The 20,945-nt window shown below is 36.6% G+C and overlaps 5 protein-coding genes across 9 annotated transcripts; 3 read left to right on the forward strand and 2 right to left on the reverse strand.

Annotated features, from left to right (window-relative positions):
* Positions 1-1,804: 1,804 nt before the first annotated feature.
* LOC105169650 (laccase-11) lies at positions 1,805-4,217 on the forward strand. 2 transcript variants are annotated; one of them, XM_011090109.3, is made up of 6 exons: positions 1,805-1,964; positions 2,047-2,198; positions 2,289-2,533; positions 2,631-2,759; positions 2,856-3,785; positions 3,888-4,217. In XM_011090109.3, exons 1-6 carry the CDS (start codon positions 1,872-1,874, stop codon positions 4,016-4,018), a joined length of 1,680 nt encoding a protein of 559 aa, XP_011088411.1. In that variant the 5' UTR covers positions 1,805-1,871; the 3' UTR covers positions 4,019-4,217. The 2 variants fall into 2 exon arrangements, with proteins under 2 accessions (XP_011088411.1, XP_088739280.1); XM_088883154.1 differs by having other exon boundaries at positions 2,631-3,785.
* A 481-nt stretch (positions 4,218-4,698) lies between these two features.
* On the forward strand, positions 4,699-6,888 carry LOC105169652 (NmrA-like negative transcriptional regulator family protein). 2 transcript variants are annotated; one of them, XM_011090110.3, is made up of 5 exons: positions 4,699-4,991; positions 5,075-5,209; positions 5,652-5,889; positions 6,015-6,218; positions 6,480-6,888. In XM_011090110.3, the coding sequence occupies exons 1-5, from the start codon at positions 4,797-4,799 to the stop codon at positions 6,644-6,646; spliced, it is 939 nt and encodes a 312-aa protein (XP_011088412.1). In that variant the 5' UTR covers positions 4,699-4,796; the 3' UTR covers positions 6,647-6,888. The 2 variants fall into 2 exon arrangements, with proteins under 2 accessions (XP_011088412.1, XP_088739309.1); XM_088883183.1 differs by having other exon boundaries at positions 4,699-4,986.
* A 580-nt stretch (positions 6,889-7,468) lies between these two features.
* Positions 7,469-9,671, forward strand: LOC105169653 (phenylcoumaran benzylic ether reductase POP1). Of its 2 annotated transcripts, none has more exons than XM_011090113.3 (5): positions 7,469-7,781; positions 7,937-8,071; positions 8,469-8,706; positions 8,920-9,123; positions 9,207-9,432. In XM_011090113.3, exons 1-5 carry the CDS (start codon positions 7,593-7,595, stop codon positions 9,278-9,280), a joined length of 840 nt encoding a protein of 279 aa, XP_011088415.1. In that variant the 5' UTR covers positions 7,469-7,592; the 3' UTR covers positions 9,281-9,432. The 2 variants fall into 2 exon arrangements, with proteins under 2 accessions (XP_011088415.1, XP_011088414.1); XM_011090112.3 differs by having other exon boundaries at positions 7,470-7,781; positions 9,328-9,671.
* A 27-nt stretch (positions 9,672-9,698) lies between these two features.
* LOC105169909 (FtsJ-like methyltransferase family protein) lies at positions 9,699-15,328 on the reverse strand. The gene is made up of 11 exons (XM_011090463.3): positions 14,755-15,328; positions 13,661-13,708; positions 13,432-13,587; positions 13,285-13,331; positions 12,754-12,910; positions 12,596-12,657; positions 12,313-12,499; positions 11,947-12,036; positions 11,594-11,736; positions 11,375-11,501; positions 9,699-11,047 (listed from the first exon to the last, which is right to left on the reverse strand). The coding sequence occupies exons 1-11, from the start codon at positions 15,226-15,228 to the stop codon at positions 10,058-10,060; spliced, it is 2,481 nt and encodes an 826-aa protein (XP_011088765.2). The 5' UTR covers positions 15,229-15,328; the 3' UTR covers positions 9,699-10,057.
* A 1,065-nt stretch (positions 15,329-16,393) lies between these two features.
* Positions 16,394-19,736, reverse strand: LOC105169654 (protein RER1A). Of its 2 annotated transcripts, none has more exons than XM_011090115.3 (4): positions 19,576-19,736; positions 18,326-18,698; positions 16,926-17,106; positions 16,394-16,820 (listed from the first exon to the last, which is right to left on the reverse strand). In XM_011090115.3, the coding sequence occupies exons 2-4, from the start codon at positions 18,676-18,678 to the stop codon at positions 16,767-16,769; spliced, it is 588 nt and encodes a 195-aa protein (XP_011088417.1). In that variant the 5' UTR covers positions 18,679-18,698; positions 19,576-19,736; the 3' UTR covers positions 16,394-16,766. The 2 variants fall into 2 exon arrangements, with proteins under 2 accessions (XP_011088417.1, XP_088740391.1); XM_088884265.1 differs by having other exon boundaries at positions 18,326-18,742; positions 19,576-19,729.
* Between the last annotated feature and the right edge of the window lie 1,209 nt (positions 19,737-20,945).

Genomic DNA, 20,945 nt, shown 5'->3' on the forward strand with positions numbered 1-20,945 from the left:
CCGTGTGGTTCAAATCTGTATCATGAGTTGGGCCGCTTCAGTGGGCTTTAACGATTTATATCATTCCAAGGCGTTCAGTAAGGAGCCCAATATTTGGGCACTCAAAACCAATACCCTTGGCATTTAATCAATTCAAAAATGGATAAGAAGATTGCAGAGACCCACCTCCAAAATTTTGTATAATTATAAATACATTTAGTATAATTTTAAAAAATTATATTTAATATCTTAATACTTTCATTAAATAAAAAGATTTTTTTATTAGTTAAAATTTAAGAATTTATTGATATTAATAAAAAAAATTAAATAAAAAATTATATTTACTTATGATTGATTTAATATAAATCAAATAAATATTTTCTTTCAAATTAAAAATACAATTCAAGACACAAGTGAAGAGACAAACCAAAGATAAGTAAAGAACAAGTAAAAATAGCATTCAAGAAATTAAAAGATTCTCTTTAACACAAATCAAAGAGATCCACAACATTTAAGACAAAAGTTAAGGCGTTGGTTGCGAAAATCATCAAATATAACATTTAATTTATGATTGGGATGCAAAACCCACTTGTTAACTTTATCAAAATAAGTCAATCTTGGTGGAAGATCGAAATATTGATTCAAGCAAAAAATACTCACATTCAAATCAAATATTTCAATTTATAGTATTTCATTAAGGAATAATTCGAAAAATCCTACTATTTCATTTAGGGTTTATAGTCTTGTTCCATTTCCCTAACATGATGAGAAGCCAGTCAACAGGTATGGAAATCAAAGGCAGGGAGAGAAAGCAGCATTTTACGGTTGGCAAGATTAATTCATTCATGTCTAGATATGCCGGTGCACAACTGTTGGAACTTGGAAGCAGCCACAGAGTCCTATATTCGGAAATGGAAATGCAGCTTCTCTCTTTGAATTAAATGTAAACCCAAATTGTAGTATAAGATGACGACAACTAGCTCATTCATACACTGTCTAAATAAAATAAGCCATATCTGAGATAATACTAATCATGCCAATTGTCACATACCAAATCATATCTGGCTGGTTACGAGTGAGAACAAAGTCCCACAACTTGTCTAATATTTGATATAATTATACATAAATTTTTTATATTGAAAAAAATTATATTTAGTACTTCTGATATTTGTCTAATAAATTGATTTTTTTATTAATTAAAATTCACCGAATCTGTTAATATTAGTCAAAAATAAATTAAAAAATTTCAAAATTAATCCCCAATTAACTTATTGCAAGTCAAAAAAATCTTTTTATAACCAAATTACTCTTATACGTTTTGTCACACTGATTAATTCATGTGAGAAGGTACATTTTCAACATTATTGTTGCTTTATTCTTTTACCTACATGGCGACATCTTTACTACCTACTGGCCAGTACAACAATTTCTGGTTCATGGCCCCAACCTTTAATCTAATGAACATCTCATGCACTTGAACCACATTATTACATCCAGCAAAACAAATCAAAACACAAACATAAAACTAGCCAGTTTAAAACAAAAAATAAATAAATAAATAAAACCTTTTTCTTAACGGTAAAGCTCAGTATGATGGTTGGCTTTATGTACCTCTCATATGCTAATATTTGTAATACTTTATCCACAACTCTTCAGTTTTTCACCCCTTTGTTCCTCCCTTTGCTTTGTCATACACTTTAAGTCCCCATCAACGTATTGCTTGTAAGCTTTGGTATGCAATTTCTCTACCTAACAGAGTGTTGCCGTCTTCCTAACTATAGCCTTCCTCCACTTCTATAAGATGTCCTGGAGACATCCCACATTGGTCATAATTTCATAAGTTTAAGAATATTCTGTTTGTAACAGATTCGACCATCTTAGCTCGAGGAAACATGTTTCACTGGACGATTCGTCTGTTTCTCGTCTGTCTCGTGGGATATGTCTCCACTCCAGCTACAGCTGCAGTGAAGAAATACCAGTTTGATGTTAGTGGATATATCATAAATATGTTATTTCAGTACATGTACATTTTCCTGTTATATGCATTTGATGGTATTGCGTTTTCAGATTCAAGTAAAGAACATAAGCAGGTTGTGCCATGAGAAGCCAATCGTCACGGTGAATGGGATGTTTCCAGGACCGACCATCTACGTTAGAGAAGGAGATCGACTTCTTATTAACGTTACTAATTTTGCGCAGTATAACATGTCAATTCACTGGTAAAGGGAGGTTTATTCAGTTCAAGGATTAGGTTGTTTTTGCTAATGATGATGGCTCAATAGTCCTTTTTGTTTTGCTTTTTCGGGCAGGCATGGATTGAAGCAATATCGCAACGGGTGGGCTGATGGACCAGCTTATGTAACGCAGTGTCCGGTACAGACAGGGCAAAGTTACACTTACGACTTTAATGTAACAGGGCAACGAGGGACGTTGTGGTGGCATGCACACATCTCTTGGCTGAGAGCCACTGTTTATGGTGCTATTGTGATAATGCCTAAACAGGGGACCTCATATCCTTTCCCCCAACCTGATTTTGAATTCAATTTACTCTTAGGTGATTCTGTTAAATTAGAAAAAATGATGCTATAACTCAATCAGATGCTGTTTATTGAAGACAATAAGATTAACATGTTTGAACTGGCGAAAAATAGGGGAATGGTGGAACGATGATGTCGAAACGGTCGTTAAGCAAGGAAACAAGCTGGGATTGCCTCCAAAAACATCGGACGCACACACCATCAATGGCAAGCCAGGGCCACTCTTCCCGTGTCCTGAGAAACGTAAGACATTAAGACTTGAATTGATTGTGCTCATGGAGATGAACTTGTTCTTGTTAAAATGTCTCATAGGATGTCTCTGTATATTGTCATGTGCAGACACATATGCTGTAGAGGTTGAGCAAGGAAAAACTTACCTCTTGAGGATCATCAACGCTGCTCTCAACGACGAGCTTTTCTTTGCTGTAGCTGGCCACAACATGACAGTGGTGGAAATTGACGCTATCTACACAAAGCCCTTCTCAACCAATGCAGTCCTGATAGCACCCGGTCAGACCACAAACGTTCTCCTTCGAGCAAACCAAGCACCCGGAAGATACTTCATGGCTGCAAGGCCATTCATGGACGCGCCAATTTCTGTTGACAACAAAACTGCCACTGCCATACTTCAATACAAAGGCATTCAAAATACTGTAATTCCAAGCCTTCCCCAGTTACCAGCACTTAATGACAGTGCCTTCGCACTTAACTACAATGCCAAGCTCCGAAGCCTAAATTCTCCAATATTCCCTGCAAACGTACCACTTAAGGTCGATCGCCATCTTTTCTACACCATAGGCCTTGGAGTAAATCCCTGCCCAACTTGCCAGAACGGAACACAACTAACAGCTTCATTAAACAACATTACCTTCGTGATGCCCCAAACTGCACTTCTACAGGCTCACTACTTCAACCTTAAAGGAGTGTTCACAACAGACTTCCCAGACCGGCCCCCTATGCCTTTTAACTACACCGGAGCACCACTCACGGCCAATCTCCAAACGACACAGAGCAACCGTCCACGTCTCAGCAAGATAGCATTCAACTCAACAGTTGAACTAGTACTACAAGACACCAACCTTCTATCTGTTGAGTCTCACCCGTTCCATCTCCACGGCTACAATTTCTTTGTTGTCGGGAGTGGGATCGGTAACTTTGATCCAAAGAACGACCCAGCGAAGTTCAACTTGGTTGATCCCCCTGAAAGAAACACAGTCGGCGTCCCCACTGGCGGGTGGACTGCCATAAGATTCAGGGCTGATAATCCAGGTACACACACACACGTATATATATATATGTTCACTCATCATATCTTCACAATGTGGCAATGTCTTTCATAGTCTGTTGTTAATGAGCATTACTATGATGTAGGAGTATGGTTTATGCACTGTCACTTGGAAGTTCATACTGGTTGGGGACTGAAGACAGCATTCGTGGTGGAGGATGGACCAGACGCAGATCATTCAGTATTGCCTCCGCCCAAGGATCTTCCACCTTGTTAATTCACAACAAATTAATTCTATAAATTTGAGAGAAACTCGCGTTTCCCATCGGCGATTTCGTTGGCAAGTTAAACATGTTGCCAATTTGAACATTATTAATTTCATACACGAATTACTTGTATCAATTCTTTATTCCATGAACTATGTAAGATTTGTTTTCCAACGAATGAATGATGATTAATCTATTTTTAATCTTTAATTCTTTTGGGATATTTCTCATTAGCGAAATAAAATTCTTCCCACTTTACATTTGCTGGATTTTTTTTAAAAATTTTTTATTTGATGATGAAATAAAACTATATTTATATTTGACATCGATAAATTTAAATTTAATGGAAAAATCGTTTTAAAATTCATAATTTTAAGGCCGTAAGTTTGGATGTAACTTTAAAGAATTTGATAATTGAAAGAAATCGTTGTTCTTTTTTATTTATTTTTTTATTTTTTTGCGAAAGATTCTGAATTTTATTCGACTAAAATTACCTTCAACCTTGGGTCGAGGTTAATTATACAAATACTTTGTTAATATAATTTATATAGAACTTAAGAAATGTAAATTAATTTAAATACAATATCAATCATATAATAAAAAACAATTAATTTATTAGGTGTTGCCAAATGTAGTTTAATTTTTGCTTCAGTAGTAGCAATTTTTTTTTTATCTTTTTACATCCGTATAAAGTACGAACCAAACGCGGCCTAAAGACAACTAAAACCTTTCTACGCCGCTTCGCACCGCGGTGCCACCACCCCAACCGCCGGAGGCTGCTCCAATAAAATGAACTCAATGGCGGAAAGCAAGAGCAAGATACTGATAATAGGAGTAACAGGCAACCTAGGGTTCGAACTTGCTAAAGCCAGCCTAAACGCGTCGCATCGAACTCTCGGGCTCGTAAGAGAATCCGCATTTTCCGATTCGAACAAACTCCAGAAACTTCAATTCCTCTCAAATGCAGGCCTCGATATTTGTAAGGCATGTTATTAGATACTCCATTGTTTGTGTTTTGTCTCAATTGTTGTTCTTGCAGCTTGTGATTTCCTTTTGGCTGCTCTTAGGGTTCATTGCAAGATGAAGAGAGCTTAGTCAAATACCTCAAGCATGTTGATGTTGTGATCTGTGCCGTTTCAGCAAAGCAAGTCCTTGATCAAAAGCTCCTGGTTCCGGCTATCAAACGCGCCGGTTGCATCAAGGTTTTTAATCTGTTCGTATTCTCTTTTCCATTTTTGTTGTTTTGCAGTTATTTTCAATGCAAAGACATGCAGAAAACTAATGTTTGACGTACCATTTAGTGAAAGAAAAGACATGTGAATTCATCAAGGAAAACATGAATTAGTAATATGATTACTACAAAAGGCTTTTGCCAATATCCCTTTCAGTAATATGTTCAACTACAGTGGAAACGTTGTGAAAATACGTAGTTTTATTGAGGATAAGGAAATCATGTCATATGGTAATCATTCATAGTTATCCATTATCCCATTAAATTAAATCATGTGAGATCCCACTGTGCATGTAGGTGAGCACCATTTCTGGGGATGGGAGTTGGGGAATCAATAATCATGTAGTTGACAATACAATGTATTGGATCCTGACAATACATTGAGGAATTGATGGTTAGCTGGGATTTCGCAGAGGTTCTTTCCCTCAGAATTTGGATTGGATCCTGACAAAACTCGAATTTCCCACTTGGATCACGACTTCTATTTGAGGAAATCTGAGATCAGGCGTCTTGTTGAAGCTGAAGGCATCCCATACACTTACATCTGCTGCAACTTCTACACGAGTTACTTGCTCCCATCCCTTGTCCAGCCAGGCCTTCAAGCCCCCCCAAGAGACAAAGTCTGCATATTTGGAGATGGAAATGTTAAAGGTCTCATTGTTAGTCACTTGAAACAAGATCATTAACTTCTACCTTTGTATGTTTTAGAAAGAGTAAGCACTCGTCTTTTGTAATAGGAGCTTTGGTTCACGGAGGTGTTTTTGTGTCTCTCACAGGTGTCTTTGTGAAGGAAAGTGATGTTGCTGCATTCACTATTAGCACAGTGGATGATCCGCGTACATTGAACAAAGTGCTATATTTGAGGCCACCTGGCAACACGCTTTCCATGAACGAACTCATTGATATTTGGGAGAAAAAAATTGGAAAAAGTCTCGAGAGAAACTACATCTCAGAAGAAGAGCTGCTTAAGAGAATCCATGGTATGTTGATTGAATTGAAGCAGTCATTGCAAAGTTCTCATGCTTTTTTCTAAGTGTCTGCTTTATACCATACAAATTATATGTGGGATTCTAGTCGGCAATTATCCTGTTTGTTTATTCACCCAGCCTCATCTGAGTTGATAAAAGAAATGGTTTTCTGCTTAAACTGAAAAATATTAGAGCTAGCACGGGCTTATACTATTATCGCTACATATATCCTTAATTTGACAGCGGGTTGTGTAACCTTCTGTTGCATTTCAGAAACTCCATTTCCAGACAACATGCAGATGGTCTTTATATACTCCGGTTTTGTAAAGGGGGATCAAACATACTTCGACATAGAATCATCCAACGGTGTGGAAGGAACACAGCTCTATCCATATATCAAATACACCACGATTAGCGAGTACTTGGACACCCTATTATAAGGTTGTATTTTGACTTTGATGGAGGAATGTTGTTTTCACCCCCTCAACTTCTTGCAACAGTAATTAATGTTCTTCATTAACTTAGATGAGGCATGAACGGCATATGCTGCTGCAGAAACTGATTGTAGCTTTATCTAAAGTTGATTTTGGTCCTTTTCTTACACCAAAATGGCAGTATTCTCAAAGACTCTGGTATGGATATGACAATGGATGATGAATAAATGAATGATGAATTATAGTGATGTGATTGTTTAGATTAGTGATATATTGTGTGTTACATTTACATTTTTGGGTATTCATTCAATATGAATATTATGTAATTGGTGATTGATTTTGTTTACTTTCTAAGATAAAGAGAAGGATATAATGCACAATCAATTATCCAATAATCCAATTACTAAGTGCGATTCATTATTCAACCCAAACCCGCAATTTAAACGGCCCATTAAGCAGCATTGTCACATGCTTACAACCCAATTCATACAAGTGTGCTTGAACGATGATAGTACTAGATAAGTGACCCGATTCATACAAGTGAATTAGGCTTTGTTCATTTTGAATGGAATACTTTTTTAGAAGTGAAAACTACTTTATTGGTGTTATCTTACCAAATCTGACGTGTATCCAATCGTTCCACTTTCCTTTCTTTTTTTTTTTAGTCTTTAACTATTCGAATTATATTTATTCATTACCAAATAAATTTGTAAACAAACAAAAAATTATAATATTTTTTTTAATTTATATACTTTTGCATAAAAGAAGAGTGAATAATTAAAATCAACCAAATATGAGTAATGTAAATAAAATTACACTTACCTTATTTGCATCATCTGATTCTGAAGAGCGTTAATTTTCCTTCTTTTGGATATGATAAGTTTATTTTATCACAAGTTCACAACCAATACAAACTTTTTCCTGCTCAGTGTGTGGCCGGAGATTCTTTCAGATGGCGGAGAAGAGTAAGATTCTGATAATCGGAGGAACGGGATACATCGGAAAATTCATCGTCCAAGCCAGCACCTTTGTCGGTCACCCGACCTTCATTTTAGTTAGAGAGGCCACTCTCTACAACCCTGCGCCTCACAAATCTGACCTCATTCAAAACTTCAGAAATTCCGGCGTCAACTTCATCCTTGTGAGCTCAATTTTTGTGTATTAAAATTTTGTTTTCTAATTCTTAATTTCTGAAAATTTGATAAAAAAGATGTCCGAGTTGCAACGGAAGAGAACCGCTTTGCATTTGGAACTTACTTAATTTTATTTATTCATTGGCTGATTGATGGGGTGTAGGGAGATTTGTATGATCACGAGAGCCTGGTGAAAGCAATAAAGCAAGTGAATGTGGTGATATCAACTGTTGGCTACGCTCAGTTGAATGATCAAGACAAGATCGTAGCTGCTATTAAGAAGGCAGGCAATGTTAAGGTAAACAAGTTTGAACTAGAAATTCAAGAAATTAGGGATGAAAATTTTCTTATGTTCTGGATGCATTAAAAGTTGCTCTAATCATTCCTTTGTTTCTCTTTTTCTCGAGTAAAACTTACATGTTTGATGGATAAGAGTGCGGCTGCGCGCTTTGAAGAATAAATTATTAGGTTATTGAACTAAAATTGATCTGGTGGAATGATTGAAGAGGTAAGATGCTTAAGCATTATAGGGGGAAATGATCATTGTTGCAGCTCTGTGTGCTTCTGATTCTATTTGGCACCACTTTGTCAATATGGCTTTTTGCATCTTATAGTCTTATTTCATAATTGCTTCACAGCTATTAGACCAGACCTGTATTTTCATATGTTCTCATAGTGTGTGACGATGCTTCCAGCGATTCTTTCCTTCAGAATTCGGGAATGATGTGGATCGAGTTCATGCTGTTGAGCCGGCTAAAACAACGTTTGCACAAAAGGCTCAATTTCGTCGCCTTATTGAGGCAGCAGGAGTCCCTTTTACCTATGTCTCAAGCAACTTTTTTGCTGCTATATTTGTTAGAACACTGGCACAACTAGACGCCACGGCTCCACCGAGGGACAAGGTTGTTATCTTAGGGGACGGGAATGTAAAAGGTAATTATAGTTATGATCCTTATGCCCCAATCCATATTTTTATGCATTCAACCCATTGGTAGTGGTAATAGAGTTCTCTAGCATACCCCCAAGGCATTTTCATTTTATTCATCTGTCAACTCAAATAAGCTAGTAAAATGAGAGATAAAGGAAGGATCAAATACGCAATGCAAATGAAACTGACCAACTTTTTCTGCTGGTTCAATGTTTCAGCTGTGTATAATAGGGAAGAGGATATCGCAATTTACACCATTAAAGCAGCGGATGATCCAAGAACCTTAAATAAGATCCTCTACATTAGGCCTCCTGCCAACACAATTTCTATGAATGACCTAGTGTCCTTGTGGGAGAAAAAGATTGGCAAAGACCTCGAAAAAATATATGTTCCAGAGGACCAAGTTGTGAAAAACATTCAAGGTATTAAAAACATTCATGCCTGGGTTTCCTGAGGTTCTCGTTTATTGTTGATGTTGACCGCTTATATCATATATCCCAAGCAGGAAGGTCTTTGAATATCTTAACGTCATTGGAATTCCATTGTCGCAAGACTCACAACTCCCAAGTTAATGTGTAAGAGACTTGAGAGTGCATTGGCTCAAGTGTTTATTAATTTTCTTGCAGAAGCCTCAGCCCCACTGAACGTGAGACTAGCAATTTCCCACTCTGTTTTTGTTAAGGGGGATCAGACAAATTTTGAGATTGAACCCTCATTTGGTGTGGAAGCATCGGAGCTTTATCCTGACGTCAAATACACCACTGTAGACGAGATGCTTGACCACTATGTTTGATATGGGAATCTTTCAGTTGGTTTCATCAGTTCATTTCCTCCTTTTAGGTGTTTAGAGCACGATGCTGAGGGCCAAACAGATCCCTTCCCCTTCATGTCTACAAGATACTTCGTTAAGTGAGATAGACGAACAAACTTTTTAATACAGGTTATGTGATCTTGCGGCCTTTGCTTGTTACTATTAGATTATCAAGATTCTGTTCCATAGCCCAAATCACAAGAAACATTACAGTTGAAACAACAAACACGGTGTCAAATATGATTCAAGTTACAATCATTTATGGCCTCCAAAAACGACAACTCAAAACGTTTTCCATTATAAGAAGAAAAGAAGAGAAAAAAGAGACCAGGTAAAACAATCAACTCAAAATTTTAGGAAATAAATTAGAGGACAATGCTTTCAACCAGACACAGCATGTCATGAGAAAGCATAATATCATATCAGGATCGAGGACCAATTCATCCTTCTCTACAATATCTCCAAGTGAAAGCCGTATCCTATCAGATCCTTGAGCTATGTCATAGGCTTCCTATCTGCATAATGTTTCTCCTTTACCCACTCCATTACCCTTTGTTTACCCTCTTTCCCTTTGGTTTCCCTGAACTCTTCCTTGATCCTTTGCCTGTCTGCTTTCCCTTCTTCCCTTTCCCTTGTTTGCTCATTCCATGCTTCCTGGCATCTTTCTTCATTCGTCGATCAACAAGCACTTTCCCCTTCCCAGTCTTGACTTGGACTCCTTTCTTTGCGACCACATATTCCCTTTCTGGTTTTTTTGGTGCTGCCTTCTTATACAGCTGTTCGATCATTTTCCTCTTAGAGCGATCAGAGATATCTGCCTGGTCGGATATTGAATTTGCCTTTTTCCTGACCTTCTCTAGTTTCCTGAAGGCAACCCGTTTCTTTCGGGCTTTGGCTTCTGCCACCTTCTTAGCAGGCCGAGCATCAATTTCTTTAAATTGTGCTCTCATTGCAGCTACCTCCTCTTTTGTCACAGGCTTAATTGGCTGGCGATGCCTCTTTTCCTCATCCAGAAACCACTTAGGCAATCCCTCATCATGAAACATATACTTGTTGTAAGCATCATCCAACATCTCTTCTCTCTGCTTTTTCGTCAGCATCTTTTTTGCACAAGCCAATATTTCTGCTTTCGTTTCAATGCCATCTTCATCCGAGTCGTCGGATGATGATGAATCACTTGAATCTGTTGCAGGAGCAGGAACTATTTCGAAGCCATCTTCTACCTTCGAAGGCTGCAACGACTGCAACTTACTCTTCTTACTGCTGGGTCCTTCAGGAGAATATTCCATTTTCTTCCCCGCGACTCTTGGATGTACTGGAGGTGCCTCCACCTGCATTTCATCTTCACTATCATCCTTATCCAACTCCTCATGTTCATCCTCATCCATAAAGACATCCTGACTAAACCATTGTGCTGCAATCTCCTCTTGAGTGGGTGCATTTTCCAAGAGTGGTACCACAAGAGGGTTTGCTTCATGATTAGCACCATCATTGTCTGAGTCTTGATCAGAGTGAAGTCTGCTGTCACCATCATCCTGCAGAATCAATTAAATAATACTCTAATTCATCATGGCATAGCAGATATCCCAAGATGCAACATACACATACATCAGAATGACAGCAGAAAATTGTTATATGAGCTACACATTTATCAGTGTCCAAAAAATTCTATCGTTGGCAGAATACAAGAGCATATTTCAGATTAACAAAGAAATTCCAGAATCCAATTCTTTGCTGTAACCCAAGCCAAAAAAAAAAGCACATATATAGACACGCACATATTTCCTTTTTAACATGCTCCGGAGCTTAAGGTGAAGGGTGGCATGCTTAGTAGGGTTTGGGGGATTACATAATGCACATACCTCTAAAAGTTGATCATCATTTGAGTATGTTTGCTTTGATCGCTTTCTCTGTTTGGTACTCCCATCCTTCTTAGCCACAAAACGTTCATATGCTTCGTCTAGTAATTTCTCCACCTGTTCATCATACCTGAAGGCAGGATGGATTAATCAGGTTTAGAAACACGAAGAGACTATATACATATGATCCAACTTAAATCCAAGCAAATGAACATCAACTACCTCCTTCGTTCTTCCTCAGAGTCCACATCACTAGATGTGTCCTCTTCAGCTTCATCATGGCTTTCTTCACTTTCACTGTTTCTGATGTCACCAGCATCATCGTCAAATTCATTGTTGTCAACAGCTACAAGATCTTTCTTCCCCTGAACAATGAATCAGAAGAAAGTTGTCAAGGATCAAATATTTGAACCCAGAAAGACTTAACATTGAAAGGCTAACCTACGTCTTCATTATCCTTTTCCTCCCAACCTTTTTCTGTGTATGTGTGAAGATATACACTCAGCAGAAATTGCTTGGAATTCAAAGGTTCATTTGTGAGATATTGAAGATAAAAAACTAACATATTGAAGTACCTTGATGGATGATAAGGAGAATAATTCCTGATCAATGTAACCATCCTCCACCGCGTCCATCTGCCTGCCCAATGCTTTACGAGCTTTTTCCTGATGAATAAAATAAAAGGAGGATCAGTTAAATAGCCTGGACAACAATGCTAGTGATAAAATTTTAGAGCAAAGCTGAATAAAAAGAATAACTACACATACAGACTTGTTACAAATTAAACATAAGAGAAAAAATTTAGAACATGATCCAAGGCATACAGAATGGTTATTCACATGTCCTGGACTTCTTTGTCAGATATATCAACTGAAATACAACAGAGAGCTACAAGACTCATGATTTCTCCAAAGAAAAGGGATTTGGACAAATGGGTATACCTTGGCATGCCTTTTTGCTAGAATTTTCTTTGCCCGTTTCTTCTTCCGTTCCATGGCATCTGTCAGCTCTTCCATTTCATTAAGAACTCGCTCATCTTCATCTTCCTTGCTCTCATGTTCTACAATACTGGTAACAGAAGGAGCTTTCTCTGAAGAAGATAGTGCCTTCCTCATATGCATGCGCCACCTGAAAGACAAAGCAAGTCATTGATGGAACAGATTTACAATTGGGAGAATGAAATATATCAGTGTTAAAACAATTAGGTTTTCAGAACAGGCTTACTTCAGAAGATGCTTAAAATCTTGTTTTCCCAAAACACGCAGATCATCGCATAGTGATTTAACCTGTGGCATTATTCAAAAGAAATCATGTGGCTTGACACATAATCATTCAATGGAACAAGCAGTATTTATCACTTCACCAACAATAAGAAAACATACCTCCTCTGTTGTTAAAGTATGATCTTTTATGGGCAAACATGCTGGATCATTGAAGGTTATAGAACTGACAGAACCAAGGATCTCAAGAGGAGCTTCAGACCAAATAAACTCAGAAGCAGGGCACAACTTCCTCAATGTTGTGTCTCCATCCTCATACCTGCATATAATCACCTTAATACTTAAAAACTTTTGAATAGAAAAGGAGAACTTACACATCAATAAAATCTAACTAACACAAGAGAAGCGGAAATCATGGTCTTGAAAAAGCATAAGGGCCAAAAACAATGAACAGAAAAGGAGCAATCAGTTTGTATCATGTGTACCATGAAACATAACGTGGAAAAAGTAAGGACAAAACTGGAAGTATACTGAACTATGCATTTGGCAGTAATGCCAAGCAAGGTAATATGCCACATCAGGACAATACAAAGGGACAGCTCTACAGTAGTTTTTTGTCCCAATAATAGGGTGTTATCTTCTCTTTACTATCACAAGCCAATTAAACAGCACAGCAGCAAAAATAAATTGTACCCATCACGGTGTCTCTTCTGCTTCGTTCCTCTGAGTACATCCACGACCTGACGTTATTTATTCATAATTATGAGCATCTCAAATGAAAACTGAAAGCAGGAGTGCAGGCATGAAATCGGAACAAAATTAAAAGAGATGCCAAATTACCTTTGGAGGTTCTTTTCCTCCTTGGAAGAGATGCTTGACATCAAGAAGACGAGGATCAATCTTGGCAGGTGCCTTATACTTCAAACCCAGAATGTAAATTTCAGCAGATGCTGATCGACTAGCTTGCGGTTTGTCCACTTCAACCTTCTCAAACAGCTGCACAGCAAATTCCCAGCTCAGAGAGAGTCTCAGACTGAAATATAAATTTTTAAAAAGAATGAATAATTACCTGTCGAAGACAATATAGAACAGCTGTATAATCTTGAGACCTGAAAACCTACAAGAAGATGATAGATAAAACTTATCAACTTACTGACCTCTTTAATAAAAATTTAATCTATTGAAGCAGATTGAAGGAAAGATGGAGATAGAACAGGCACATTGCAAAATACAATCCTAAACCATAAGGAACCCGCTAAATGGCTGGTTAAAAGTCGTTACACAAAAGTCAGACAGCAACTAGCCTTAATTTAAATTTATATAACTGGAAAAGTAATAAAAGACAAAGAGAACAGATGCAATATATGTCAGTGAGAACACTGTAAGGGCTAGGTCCAAGAGTTTAGACACATAGCATCATATTAGAAACTCTAACATCAGCAATAACAAAAACTAATCCATCAGCACACTCATCTACACATTTTGTCCTGCAGGAATCAGGAGCAAGAAAGAGATTCATGAAATCACCAACATTAAGGCTGTCAAAAAAAGAAGAAAAGAAAAAAAGAAAAGAAATCACCAACGTTAAGTAATTTGCAACTGAGGCTGATTTTGGTAAGACGAAACAACCTAGCTTGAGTTCAGGCAAAAATCATTTCAATTAGCTATATTTAGTTCAGTTCAGAAATTTCATTTCAATGACTTCACAGAAAAGCACAAATGAAGTGTTTGTACAAATCTAACTCAAAGACATCACAAAATTTCTTCATGTGTCTTTCCCAGTAATCCTCAACCTCGTGCAAAAAGTTCTTACAATTGATATCTATTATGTGCTAGGGTAAAATGTGAACCAATCAAATTCTCATTGATTTTCATTTTAGTTGAACGTTCAGCCATTAAAATTTGGAACCAACATAGCATTAACCGAACTGTTCTTTTATCCCCAAACCAACTATGTGGTATCAATTATACGCTGCAAATCATCATAAAAACGCATATACGAAAGGTATACCAATCACTAAAAGAATACACACATTGGTGAATTTGGGGAAAATGCATTGCAACCTAATGAAAGTAAATTTTCTTTAATAGCACCAGAAAAAATGCAGTCCTCCTGCAAATACACTTGGAATAAACATATAACATAGAGTTATTTGTCCATACCTTCGTGACAAAAGTTCCTTTCGGAGCTAACAACTCAGTAGCAAGCTTCACCGAATCAATAACCAACGCATTCTGACTAGTCGCCTCCCTCGCCCATGCACCACCAACATTCGGCGAACCATCATGCAACACCAAATCGAACGCTCGGCATCCGTTCTCCGCCATAATTCTCTTAACAGTAGCTCGACACTTAGGCTCAGTTATATCTTCCTGCACCGATATGGCGCCACGAATGGGTCGAATCGGATCGAGGTCGACACCGACGACGAGGCTGCCGACGGGAACACGCTCGACGGAGACTTGCATCCATCCTCCAGGGGCGGCGCAAAGGTCAAGCACGGAATGAGCCGAGCGGAGGAACCCGAATTTGGAGTCAAGCTGGACGAGTTTCCAGGCGGCACGGGATCTGTACCCGTGTTCTTTGGCTAAGTGGTAGTATTTATCCAAGCGGTGCTTTCCCTTCACTTTCCCCATGGAGCTGTGGTTGAGGGAAGATGAGGGTTAGGGTCTAACGGAGATGATGAATGTTTGTAGCTGCGTGGTGGGATATTAGGGTTTAAGGGCTCCGTGTTTGCCCGACTTATTCCATGTATTAAAGATTTTATTTCTATTCTTTTTCTTATTTTTGGTATGATAAGACGTATTCATTAAACATATATTTATTTATTTATTTTTCAAATAACAATTTCTTAAATTAAGTTGTTATGTCAATTATTTTTATTCATGTAAATTTAAATTTAATATATTTGACTAATTTTTCTATTACTAAATCTCTTTTTTTCTAGGTTATTTAATTAAATAAATACAAAAATAAAAAATCACACATCGAGTATGCTTCGTGATATGTATACTAATAAGAAAAAAATGACGATGGGTAAACACCATTACATCAATTTATACCTTTAAATTAATTTTTTTCTTTCTTCTTTTAATGTGGTGTGTTTATGTATTTATTTATAAATATATGATTTATCTATACTAATACTTAAAAAAAAGAATATTTCTCTCGCAATATGTGATATCAGTACACCAATTTTCTTCTATCGATAATATCGTTAAATTATTTTTTAAATATATAATATATTAATTTATATATTTTATTTTTATTGTATAAATAATTTAAAATCGTGAAAAGTTATACATACAAAAAAAAATATCATATCACAACAACTAATTTATTAAATATGACGACATTAGAGTACTCTCAAATATATTTATTTATTTTTTAACATGCCTATTTCAAGTCAAAATATTTGAATATTTAAATAAATTATTCATTTTATCATTCTTTTCAATGTATTAAACAAATACAAAGAAAAAATAAATAAATCATGCATGCGCATCCAGCGCGACTCTTGAATAAGATTTTTAAATAAAAAAGTTACAAAAATTACAGAGCGAAAACTAATCCCCAGATAAATTATAAGTCAAATCCAAAATACGCATAATTCTGAAATTAAATTGTAATATTTAGTTTATTTATGTTGGTTGTGGTGAACTCATCGATATTCGATTTCCAATGTTGAGAGATCGTGAACAAAGGAGAGAGATTCAGGGTTGGTACCACATGAGCCTCGAGTCCAGATTGCTTTGGGGAAATTAGAGAGCCAACACAAATTCTCCTCTAGAACGAAAAGAATAATAAAACAAAAATGATCAATCACATCAACCACCAAAAACAGGAGAGATGGATCACGTCATAACCACCCAACAATTTTTTTCCTTGGTGTGTCTAAAACAATATGAAGCTTTACTACTTTGCCTGCATCATTAACAGTTTTGCTGCCACAATCCAATAACAGCACACAACTGAACCCAACCATATCGCTCACCATTCTATTTAGGTACGTGTCAATATTCCAATGTAAATACAGATCCCATAAACTAAAACATTGTAAACCCATCATTCCCTTTCCTTTCCATCTTGGTTCTTCTTCCCCGTCTGCTTCCTCTTCCCTTATCTCGGGTCCTTCGGATTTATCTCAATCGGTTGATCATAAAGCAGCAGAAGTTCAGTCAGCTCGGGGGCTGCTGGCACTGGAAGCAGGTTTTTTACCTCTGTACTTCTGTTATAAACAAGGAGCCACAACTGTTAGCAATACTGGGGAAGAACAAAGGTAATTGTTTCTATAGCCACCGCATTATGGATGATACAAGTTTCAAGAGCCCACCTGCTTCCCAATGTTGAATGGGATGTATTTGTACTTAATCATATGCATGATTTGACGCTTCATTGTCAGTACAAAAAGAACAAGCCAGTAACACAACAGTATAGGCCAAAATACTGGGACATCAAACATGGAAAAGAAGGTCATCACAAATGCCACACAGAATGCCTTAGTGATGGCATACCTGGAATTGCAAAACCAAGAAACGTATCAACATCAACATCTTAACTGTATTTCAACAATTGTGCATACACAAAATAAAAAGATATCAGAATCAGCTTGACTATCCACCAATAAATAAACAAACAACTGCTGAGGCCATTTATGGCATTTGAAGATGCACAAAGAACAGCACCAAAGGTTGAATGGAATGATACTTGAGAGTACAATCAGTTGAAGGCATCCGACATAAATTCCAGTGGATAAAAGCAAATATGAGGGTTTTATTTGTTATCATAAATGATAGTAGATATTTTCAGCTTTGGTCATTCAGCATGAAATACGCTAAATCAATGGAGTTAAAGAGCTTCAGAATCTCCGGTCGAACATGCAAAAGGTACTAAGTAAACTACTTTGTTTCCCTCAAACTTTCATATTAACCCACAGTTCATAGGGAAATATCAAAACTACAAAATGTAACAGAAACAATAAAAGGAAAATGAAGACATCAGGAAGGCTACAATTGATTCAGCAAGAACCATTTGTAGGCTGGTTTTACTGAAACTCAATAGATAGGTTAAATTAACTCCAGCAATTTAACAAGTCAAACAACAAATAGACATAGCCATTCGCCTTCTTAGCTAGAAATTGTATTAGAGTATTGTATAATGAAGGACAAAAACCTAAAATAGAAGCCACGCTACTGATGCGAGAATTAGTAGAAATTCTTTGCAAATTTAAGCTAAGAAGAAACCCCTCTAGTAAGTAGAGTTAAATGACATCTGCATCTAGGAAAAATATTTAATGCATGGACCAAATTGGAGCACATATACTCCCCTATTAATCATAGAGAACAACAATGTTTAAACCATGTCTTACAATTTTCAACACCACCTGACAGCAGAGAATTAACAAGGATCACTGACATGATAAAAAATTCAAAATAAATTCAAGACTCCATCTTCAACATACTCTTATCCACTTTCATAGTAAATTCAAAAAATAGCTGCTTCTACTAACTCATGCAATCAGAAGATTTAGTTGTGACACGTCTCTATCACTATCCAGGAGGTCTATAGTTAGGCAAGGCATACCACCAAACAACTTTATAATCTTCAAGTAGCCATAGAATTGCTACGAAGAAACATAACATGACAAAATGCCACAACAAATCCAATTCAAAATGTCTAAGACATCAAGCCTCACATTGCCAAGACAAGGACAAGGAGTGCCAGAACAATCACCAGAATTTGAACTCAGGGAGACGACGAATGAAGGGCTTAAATTCATCTGAGCCCTTTGTTGGCAGCAGAGGTCCATCTGTCGGTTCCAGCTCCGGGTCAACAAGAGGTGACAAAAACCCAATGAGCAGATTCAGAATGTAGATACCCAAACCATAGGTCACAATGTAGAATCCCTGAACATAGTAGACCCTCAGGGCATAAAGGCACATCAAAAGAAAAGTTCCAATCCACCGATAAAGAGCATGTGGAGTAGATTTATCTAAATAATACTGGAAAAGCTTCGACACTTCATGCCTCCGTTGGTTCAATGCCGCAGTTGCTGTTGAGGTACCATCACCTCCAACCCCCTCCATGAAAAATCAAGTTCTGAGCCCTACAAAACCATCACAAGCTTCAACCAGATGAACCAACTAAAGTCTGACAAGGAGAAGAGTGTCCATGGAACAAACATCAGACATGCTTGCTGCCAGGCAGGTGATGGGCAAAAATCCACTAAAAAAATGCTAGTTGGAACTATTGAATTTTTTGCCATTCAAGAGCAAGAAATATTAAAACCCAAAATAAGACAAGAGCAACGATGAAGAAGGAACAAGTTTCTCCTTACAGAAAGAGAGCTGCAATAAGTGAAACCAAGTCTAGTTTGTATTGCTAAGCAATCCGACAACAAAAAGAGCAACACAAAATCCAACCACCCCCAATAAACTGACGAGATACAGCAGAACAAAATAAAAACACAAAAGTTACAGACAATTGTGTACCATACAAAACTCTGAGCCTCCAATCCAACTCTCTTACTCTACTTAACTTGAGTATCCGATCAAACACCCAATAAAGACAAACAACTCAAATGAAATTATATTGTTGTTATCTCTCTCTGTGTCTTTTATTTTTGTTTTGGCTGGATAATATTACAATCATATCAATAACTCTTCCGAACTTATTTCGTCACGAATGAACACTTTGGGGAAGCTAAAGCTCTAACTGAATGCACATCAAACCCCGTATTCTCAATAATAAACACAAAGACGACCAAACTTACGATTGAATACAGAAGTAACCCAAACTCTGTAACCAAATGACGATTACGAGCAGATCTGACTACAGCCGGTTCCTGATTGCTAAACAACTAATCTCAAGACAAAATATATCAAATGCATAATCAATTTCAAAAAGAAAACACTATAAATCAAGCATTGTAGACCAAAAAACTAACATTTTCATCAAAGAACAGCTGGGAAATTAGGTTTCACCTTGGGCGAGAATACAGCAGGTAAAAGAGGACACAAAATCGTTGGGGGGTTTCCGGAGTTGAAAATACGGATTTGATCTGTTTGGGAAGAGGGGTTCAGATAACAGCTGTTGCCTTTGAAAACTATGCGAAGAGAAACAAACACGACTGCGAAAAGAAACGACGATTACGCCCTTTTATGGGAATATGCTTTCATGCTTAGGGTACTTTCGTCATTTCAAATATCTTCCAGTTAAATTTTCGGATATGGATATCCAAAAATGGGCAGAGAAGTTATCAGGCCCACTGGACTCTAATAAGTCATCAAAAAACCTCTTTGAGAGCCCAATGAATGTAGATCCATTCAATTAGCCTTTGAGGATTGTGTTTAATTATGTTTGGCGGCCTCAGCTTATAAACATATTATAAAATGCTTCAGAGTTAATTTTTTTATTTTTTTTATTCTAAAAGATATATAATATTTTAAAATAAAATATTTATTATCTTGTTATAAGCTTTTCTTAAAAAACAGATTGAATCCAATTTTTTTTTATAAGATCTTTTAAACTCTTTAATCTTACTTTTACTTTTCATATTATTTATATTTTCCCGCTCAAAGTAAAAATATATATATTTATGTAATTTTAAATTTTAATAGTTTGGCAACTTTTTCAATCATTATATCAAACAATTTAACAGTTTATAATATTTGGATTATTATTTATTCAAGCACTTTAAAAATTTATATTTAAAATAACACTTAATATTTTTTATCTTTTAAAGTATTTTATAAAATAGATGAGCTTATATGTTATTATCATAAAATTACAATCGTATTACTTTTCAATATATATGTTTTTATATTTGAATATTAATCTCTATTAAAATAAATATTTATATTTTTTTATTTCAAGATTTATACGACACCGAACACTATCTAAATATATATATATATATATGAATATACATAAAAAAAAATAAATATTAAATTAAATTTATAAATTAACTCCATGTTTAATTTATTGCTTCAACTTTATTCCACGTCCCCACATGATAAACGAGTGTGAGAACACGACGTGGCCCGCTAATTGGATTCTTAAATTCTACAAAGTATGACGTCTGGAGGGAAAGAGCCAAACGGGGAATAAGCCATGGCGCGACAGCCGAACTGGACGCAGTCCATGTGCCCGAACAGTCCAGCTAATGTTAATTCAGTCATATGCTATCCTTGTGTCGAAAAACGGCTGGGCTATGTCTTCGGCTATCGGTGCCATTTAGCTGTATCTGCGCCGTAGTGGCAACAGATTCTTGGACGGCGATGAAAACCACGAAACAAGATATTTTCATGATCTAGATATTTTTATGTCCTCGGAAAGGGACAATTCTTCTCCC

Source organism: Sesamum indicum, linkage group LG8 (genome assembly GCF_026168435.1).
Source record: "Sesamum indicum cultivar Baizhima isolate 11 linkage group LG8, ASM2616843v1, whole genome shotgun sequence".
Taxonomy (NCBI): Eukaryota; Viridiplantae; Streptophyta; class Magnoliopsida; order Lamiales; family Pedaliaceae; genus Sesamum; species Sesamum indicum.

Coding starts and splice junctions, on each gene's coding strand:
- LOC105169909 (XM_011090463.3), bottom strand. CDS start 15,228: ATGGGGAAAGTGAAGGGAAAGCACCGCTTGGATAAATACTACCACTTA. Junction 13,709..14,754: donor AAGGAACTTTTGTCACGAAG/GTATGGACAAAT, acceptor ATCTTCTTGTAG/GTTTTCAGGTCTCAAGATTA. Junction 11,737..11,946: donor TCTCCTTATCATCCATCAAG/GTACTTCAATAT, acceptor TTCATTGTTCAG/GGGAAGAAAGATCTTGTAGC.
- LOC105169652 (XM_011090110.3), top strand. CDS start 4,797: ATGAACTCAATGGCGGAAAGCAAGAGCAAGATACTGATAATAGGAGTA. Junction 5,890..6,014: donor TGGAGATGGAAATGTTAAAG/GTCTCATTGTTA, acceptor TGTCTCTCACAG/GTGTCTTTGTGAAGGAAAGT. Junction 6,219..6,479: donor GCTGCTTAAGAGAATCCATG/GTATGTTGATTG, acceptor GTTGCATTTCAG/AAACTCCATTTCCAGACAAC.
- LOC105169654 (XM_011090115.3), bottom strand. CDS start 18,678: ATGGAGGGGGTTGGAGGTGATGGTACCTCAACAGCAACTGCGGCATTG. Junction 17,107..18,325: donor CTCCCTGAGTTCAAATTCTG/GTGATTGTTCTG, acceptor TTGCAATTCCAG/GTATGCCATCACTAAGGCAT. Junction 16,821..16,925: donor CATTCAACATTGGGAAGCAG/GTGGGCTCTTGA, acceptor TGTTTATAACAG/AAGTACAGAGGTAAAAAACC.
- LOC105169653 (XM_011090112.3), top strand. CDS start 7,593: ATGGCGGAGAAGAGTAAGATTCTGATAATCGGAGGAACGGGATACATC. Junction 8,072..8,468: donor AGAAGGCAGGCAATGTTAAG/GTAAACAAGTTT, acceptor CGATGCTTCCAG/CGATTCTTTCCTTCAGAATT. Junction 8,707..8,919: donor AGGGGACGGGAATGTAAAAG/GTAATTATAGTT, acceptor TCAATGTTTCAG/CTGTGTATAATAGGGAAGAG.
- LOC105169650 (XM_088883154.1), top strand. CDS start 1,872: ATGTTTCACTGGACGATTCGTCTGTTTCTCGTCTGTCTCGTGGGATAT. Junction 1,965..2,046: donor TGAAGAAATACCAGTTTGAT/GTTAGTGGATAT, acceptor TTGCGTTTTCAG/ATTCAAGTAAAGAACATAAG. Junction 3,786..3,887: donor ATTCAGGGCTGATAATCCAG/GTACACACACAC, acceptor ACTATGATGTAG/GAGTATGGTTTATGCACTGT.